This window comes from Pinus tabuliformis, chromosome 4_1 (assembly GCF_031772625.1).
Source record: "Pinus tabuliformis cultivar Carrire ecotype Pingquan chromosome 4_1, CPIR1, whole genome shotgun sequence".
NCBI classification, from domain to species: Eukaryota; Viridiplantae; Streptophyta; class Pinopsida; order Pinales; family Pinaceae; genus Pinus; species Pinus tabuliformis.
The window spans coordinates 323,725,461-323,732,421 of NC_142303.1; the positions used below are offsets into that span (position 1 = coordinate 323,725,461).

A 6,961-nucleotide genomic window follows, 5' to 3' on the forward strand; every position below is an offset into this window, starting at 1 on the left:
ATGATTCTTGGGTTGAAAAGCCATCATGATTTCAGCCATAATTAAGTTTTCGTCATTCCAAGTTCCAATGTCATCATCAACCATGACCAAAAAATTTCTCCACAAGAAAGCTGTATTTTTGTTAGTATTTACAAAACATGATATTCCAAGATATTGTTAAGATTTAGAATATGTGTGTTCATCCCAAATTTTATTATTAATAACCGATTTTAATGAACTTAGTCATACTTCTGACATCCTCTTGAATTTTGTTAGGCCCCTATACTACTAATGTAAACCCTTATTGTTATTAGTACAACCCCCTTATTATATTGTTGTACCCATGTAGTCCCCATATTGTTACTATTGTGCCCCATAGAAGCCCACTATTGTTATTATTGTGCCCTTACATTATTATTGTTATGTCGGCTTTGATTATATTATGACCCCTTAGACTCCTTTTTTTTTCCACTGGAAAAATCAGTAACTTTCATTAATGTTTGAAAATTACATATAGCAGATGCCGAGGCATTACTTGCATGTTCATACAAAAATCAACTTTTCATAGTGTTGTTCTGTAGGTATCGACCAAACTGTTCTGTTTACATTCATCTGTCTGTGCATAATATCCAAAAGAGGATTCTGTTTATATACATATTATCCATGTTCTCTGTATTTCTATTATCAAATATAAACAAAATCGCCATTGCCTATCAGCTGATGGGACTGTTGTCCCTTTGTTCTCTTTGTTCTATGAATGGCCTGTGATAAAACTGATACTCCTCTGCACCATTCTGCTCCACTATTATCCACTCGCCTCGGGGAAGAGTCGTGGCCTCTTTGGATAATTTGTCAGCCTCGCTGTTATGCTCTCTGTAAATATGCAAACATGAGCAATGGTTAAATGCTGCTTTGAGGATGAGTGTATCATGTAACAAGTTATTGAGTGTGTGTGTATGACATTGTGTGATATTGTTGATCCAGTTAATAACCACCAAAGAGTCCCCAAATATATTGATGCTGGTATGCTGATGTGATAATGCAAAATGTAGAAGACCGTGGACAGCAGAGAGTTCCGCGAAATTATTTGATCCATTGCCAAAGCCCATTTTGGCAAGGTATCGATGGTGGTCATTTAGGTGCAGTACAAAACCCCCACCACACCCATCCAGATTTGCTGCTCCGTCGAAAAAAGCCCACGGGATGGTTCTATCAAAGGTGGGCATTGGTTGAATGGTTCTCAGTCGCGGGGGAGGAGGGTCTGGGAGCTCATGATATGCTGCAATAATGGAGGCTTCTACCCTGCTCCATGATATTAATCGATCCTCAAATATAGCCCGATTCCGGGCAAGCCAAATATACCAAGTAGCCACGGGTGGCAGGTTTTGTAATTTGGTTCCCGAATGGCAGAGCGACCAAGAATCCCACGCGCTCCTTATATCATTCCCTTTCCAATTTGCAGCAATACCCAGTAGGTTACATATGTTGATCCACAGGTTGATTATGACAGGGCATAGAAGGAAAATATGTTCCTGTGTCTCTGATGCATTTTTGCAGAAAATACACCATGATGGGCCACATATTGCTCTGCGGACGAGATGTTCTCCCGTGGGTACATTGCCATTGAGTGCACACCAGAAGAAGAGTTTGGACCGGGGAGAAGCCTTGAGCTTCCAAATAGATTGCCACCATGACTGTATCGATTCAGGCAATCTGTGAGATATGAGCACAATGTATCCCAATTTTGGTGCATATATACCGTGGTCAGCATTGCACCAAATAAGTTCATCCGGACCTTGTTTTATTCGAATATGGGATTCAGATAAAGCCTCAGTATAACGATCCCATTCCTGATGCCATTGGATAGGGAGGTTCAATTGCTGTGCGGACTTCCAGGCTTGTGAAAAAATATCAGTGCGCTGTTGATCTGCAATTTGAGCAAAATGTCGAATATCCTGGGTCTGTAAATGCAATAAAAGGTCTGGATTAAGAATATGCCTACCCCCACAGTTAATCCAGGGGTCCAAACCGACTCTGCCCGTCCGCCCATCATTTATGCGCCAAGCAAGGTTGTTCCGAATGAGAGGGAGAGATAGAATTAAGGCCTTCCAGACCGAGGAGCATCCCAATGTTGACCAGGTAGGAAAACGGGCCCAGTCCAAAATATTGTGAGGCCAAATGTATTTATAATAAACTACCTGTGTCCAGAGATTTTGTCTAGTAAGCAGCGTCCACCCCATCTTGGCAGCCAGTGCTTTTGCAAATTCAGGCAGTTCCTTGAGCCCCCATCCTCCCCACTTTTTAGGCAGAGAGATCTTCTTCCATCCGATCCAAGCAAATAATCTTTTGTCCTGACTCCCATTCCAGAGATATCGATTACAAATTTGCTGAAGTCTCCCCAGGATGTTCCTTGGGATCCAGGCTAAGGCCATCCAGAATACCGGGGTGGCTTCTAATACAGACTTTATAAGCACCAGTCTACCAGCCCTGGAGAGATATCTGAAGCTCCATCCTGAGAGTCTTTTTTCCAATTTGGCAACCAACCAGACCCAGTCAGCTATCCTTTGGCAAGTAGGTTTCAAATTAAACCCCAAATATTTGAGACCTCTATCCAGGGGGTGGACCGCGAATGGGAAGCATTGTAAGCCAATCTGTGTCTCTTGTACTGATGTGCGAGCACAGGTGATGGTTGATTTCATCTGGTTTGGCATCATACCAGTGGCAGATGAGAAAAGAAGGAGGATCCTTGAGAAAGTTCGAGAGTCTCGAACACTGCCATTAAGAAGAATAAGGACATCATCCACAAAGAGTAGATGAGTGAGATAACAAAGGTCAGAAATGCGGAGTCCCCCAATATCACCAGACCTCTTTGCTGCTTCCATGAGGCGACTGAGACCTTCCATGACCAACAGGAAAAGGAGAGGAGATAGAGGACACCCCTGCCTCAGACCCCGCTCCGAGTGAAAAAAATCTGTGGCCGAGCCATTGATAAGAATGCTGAAAGATGGTGAAGTAATGCAGGCCATGATCCAAGTAATGAAAGCATGAGGGAAACCCAGATGAATGAGGATCATTTTGAGGTAGAGCCAGCTGACACGGTCAAATGCTTTAGACAGATCAATTTTAAGGAGGATGGCTTTTAAGTTCTTCGACCATATGGAATGGAGGGCTTCTTGAGCGAGTCCAATGGCCTCATGGATCTGTCTGGAATCGAGAAATGCAAATTGCTGAGGGGCAATGGACCGGGAGAGGATAGGTCTAAGACGATTTGCAATGGTCTTAGATATGATTTTATAGAGGCAGTTACATAAAGATATGGGTCTGTAGTCATCAAAGGATGCCGGGGAGTCAGATTTGGGGATGAGTGCTATAAATGTGGAGTTGATGGCATGATATATTGATCCAGAGGTCCGGCTTTCTTCAACCACCTGAAGTAGGTCCTGTCCCAAAACATCGAAGAAGGTAATGTAGAATTCAATGGTCCATCCATCCGGGCCTGGGCTTTTGTCTTTTTTGAACCATTTCAGAACTCCTTCCAGTTCTTCCGCAGTGACCGGATCAGTTAAGGATTCCACATCATCTTCCTCCACGAATCTCGGGAAGTGGTTGGCCACATTAATAATATCAAGTAAATTTTCTTCTCGTGGGCTCCTGTAGAGGTTCCTGAAATGGGTGATGCCCAGGTGAGCGAGCTTGTTGAAGTTGTCTGCGATATCTCCATCCGGTGTAGGGAGCTTCCAAATAGTATTAGATACCTTCCTGCATTTTGCAAAGTTATGGAAAAACTTTGTGTTGTCATCCCCAGCTTGTATCCATAAAGCTCGGCTCCTTAATCTAATGGATTCCTCTCTCTCTTTGAGAATCTTGGCTTTTTGATTCTCCAGGTCAATAAGCTTACATTTCTCAGCAGCTGACATGAACCCCTGCCCTCTGTCATCGGTGAGTGAACATAAATCCGCTTCTATTTGGGTGAGCTGTGCAGATTCCCGATCCCTTTTCTCCCTTGCCCACTTTATAGTCAGATGTTTGATCTCTGAGAGGTTCCTGCAGAAACCTTTGGCAAGAGGAACCGAGTTATTGATAGGATGAGAGACCCAGTAGTCCTTTATCAGCTGGATATAGTCCTGATCCTTCAGCCAAGAGGAGTTGAATTTAAAGGGTGCCTTGGGCTTCTTGAAAGGACCCTGAATCTCCAGGTATATAGGATTGTGATCCGATATCCCCCCCGAGCCCACCCATTGTCGGTAGAGATGTAGGCGCTGAAGGAGAGGGCCCTTTAACAGAAATCTGTCAAGTCTGCGAGCTAGTGCAGCATCCCCCACCCATCGGTTCCGCCAGGTAGGAAGGAGACGCTGCAGAGGAATATCCGAGAAATCTGATTGCTCCAGCAGGTTGGTCATGAAGTCAGTGATAGAGTCAATTTGTGCCTCTGTGCCCCAAGACTCCCTGAATCCCAAGGAGAAATTGAGGTCTCCTCCAATAATAACATGGTCTTCATTCAGCAGGGGGAGCTGAAGAGTATTCCTCCAGAATGTTTCTCTCTGGGAGCAAGGAGCATATATATTGACCAGTCTGAGGTCCATGCCGAGGTCAGCCGAGAAGAAGTCCAAACCAATGAACCCTGCTCCTCCCCAGGAAGAAATAGGTTTAATGGAGCGAGGGTTTAGTCCAATGGCTAGTCCCCCAGATCGTCCCACAGCATCATTTGCATAAAAACTCCATCCTGGAACCATGGCTTGCATGACACGAACAATTTGTTCTGCAGAGCAGAGGGTTTCTTGTAGCATGATAATGTCGATAGGCTCAGTATCGATGAGCCTCTTCATGGCTAGTTTTTTGGAGGAACTAGCCAGTCCTCTGCAGTTAAATGATAGACACTTCATGGGGGAACACCTCTCGGGGTGTGTCCTGCTCTAAGAACCCCGTCAATGGTCGCTTGCCGGCCAGAGACTACCTCTGCCCCAGCTTGTTTGATGGCTTTAGAAAGGTGGGATTTTCTCCCTCTGGTGTTCAAAGATGCCCCCTCAGGAATGACAATGCCCAGACCCGAGTGACCTACAGCCGACTCTTTTGGAGTATTCCGAGACCGGAGGAAATAAGGGTGAGGAGGGGAAGATGGGCATGAAGGGGAGATAGGCACAGGAGATGTAGAAATTATAGATTCAGTGCAGGTAAGCGGAGATGATAAAGTGCATGGAATCATAGAGATGTGTGCAGATGGACCAGATGTATGATTATCATCAATAGACGAATGCAAAGAAGGGATAAATGAAACAGAATTCATACCCGCTTCTGCCGCCGAACGAGCCCTAGTTTTTGGTGGCGAGGATCTCCGGAGCCCCACATCGTCCACAGGGGCAGAGACCGAGGGGGCCGTTCCAGCAGAAGGAGGACGCGAGATGATGGGGGAAGCCGTCCTGGTAGATGCCGGAGAGCCTTTCACTGAATCGGTAGCTTTCTTATTGAGAGGACAGTCCTTCGCGAGGTGTCCCACCTTATGGCATCGCCTGCAACGGAAGGGAACTCCTTCATAATCCAGCAACTGAACACGAATACACCTGCCCCATTGAAGCGTAATCTGTTCCTCAAGCCCCTCGCGAGTGTCCAGATGAACCAAGACCCGAGCAAGTGTTCGATTCCCGGATTCCACATAGGTGCGATCATAGTCCAAATATGTCCCCAGGGCATTGCCAACCCTAATGAAAACTTCCTCGTCCCAGAATGGAATTGGTAACCCTGGGAGTCTCACCCAGATTGGACCGGCACCGAGCTGCTCGCGCTCTGGATCGAAGAGGGGATTCCAGCGTTTGAGAAGGACCGGGGCCATTTCGATATGCCAATATCGACCCAAGACTAGATTTGTTTGACAGACTTTGGAGAATTTTAATGAGAACCATCCTCTGGGGAGGACATGTACCTCTGGAAGATCGAATAGAACACCTCCCCAGATCTCCTTGACCCATAGATCAAGCCTCTGCTTCGAGTAAGATCTGCCTCTGACGTGCCCAACCAACACGGTGTTCGCGATGTCCATATAGTCTCCAAGAGGCTTTGCTTCGTCGAATTTAATCGATATATCCCTTGTCTTCGATCTGACACACTTTACCTTCTTTATTCCTGTGCGGGGGGCCGACGGATGATCCACCAGAGGGTTAGTGATACCTTCCCGGGGACTAGGGTTTGCGGGGGGAGAGGAAACCGCAGGTGTCTCAAACCATCCGGATGGTCGAATGCCTGAGACAGATGGATGAGCCACCGGAGTTTGTCTCTGATGAATGTGTTGCACCACGGGAATGGACGCCAAAGGGTCGAATGCGGGCGATGGGGGAGTATGGGAGGCCAGAAATTGCAGAGACCCTGGTGAGAGCGGAGGAACTTCAAACGGCGGAGAAACAGGGGGATAATCTGCTGCAGAGGATGGAACGGGAGCCGAAATAGGTTGGTGCGCCGGGACAGAAGAGGATGCGGAATGGGAGGGCTGAGAGTGAGAGGTAAAATGAGGAATCCCAAAGATAATATTTTCCGGCGAGGGATCCGCCGAATAATCCACCGCTTCATGCTCCCAGTCATCCATAACTGTTTAAACTGTCGGAGACCGAAAGGGACAGGCGAGGATTCCAACGGAGAAGCAGCAGCTGTTGTAGCAGGACCGTGACCGCTGCAGGTGACCGTCGCGTAGCTGTCGAACCTATGCCCTACGAACCGCCGTTGTAATCTGAAAACCCCTTCGAACCGCAGGAAATCTCAAGAAACCCTAACCTTGTCCTTTGCGCGAGCCCATGATCGCCTTCCGACCTTCGACCCCTTAGACTCCTATATATAGAAAGGAGGTATTTTCATTTGTATCATCTAAGAATTGTTCATTTGTGTAATGTAAAGGAGGTTGCCCCCTCGAAGAGGCTGAATTCTAAGGTGTTGATCTATTTTTTCTATCTTTTTGTGAGCTGGTTTCATAACATTTGGTATCAGAGCTTTGGATTCT

At 46.4% G+C, this 6,961-nt stretch overlaps 1 protein-coding gene across 1 annotated transcript; it reads right to left on the reverse strand.

Annotated features, from left to right (window-relative positions):
- Nucleotides 1–692: 692 nt before the first annotated feature.
- On the reverse strand, nt 693–4,805 carry LOC149175603 (uncharacterized). The gene is made up of 2 exons (XM_089421179.1): nt 3,499–4,805; nt 693–2,976 (listed from the first exon to the last, which is right to left on the reverse strand). The coding sequence occupies exons 1-2, from the start codon at nt 4,803–4,805 to the stop codon at nt 693–695; spliced, it is 3,591 nt and encodes a 1,196-aa protein (XP_089277305.1).
- Nucleotides 4,806–6,961: the final 2,156 nt, after the last annotated feature.

Bases quoted from the DNA above. Each gene is read 5' to 3' on its own strand.
- LOC149175603 (XM_089421179.1), bottom strand. From the start codon at position 4,805: ATGAAGAGGCTCATCGATACTGAGCCTATCGACATTATCATGCTACAA. The intron at 2,977-3,498 runs GTTCAAAAAAGA...ACCATCTTTCAG, and splicing joins CTGGAAGGAGTTCTGAAATG to CATTCTTATCAATGGCTCGG.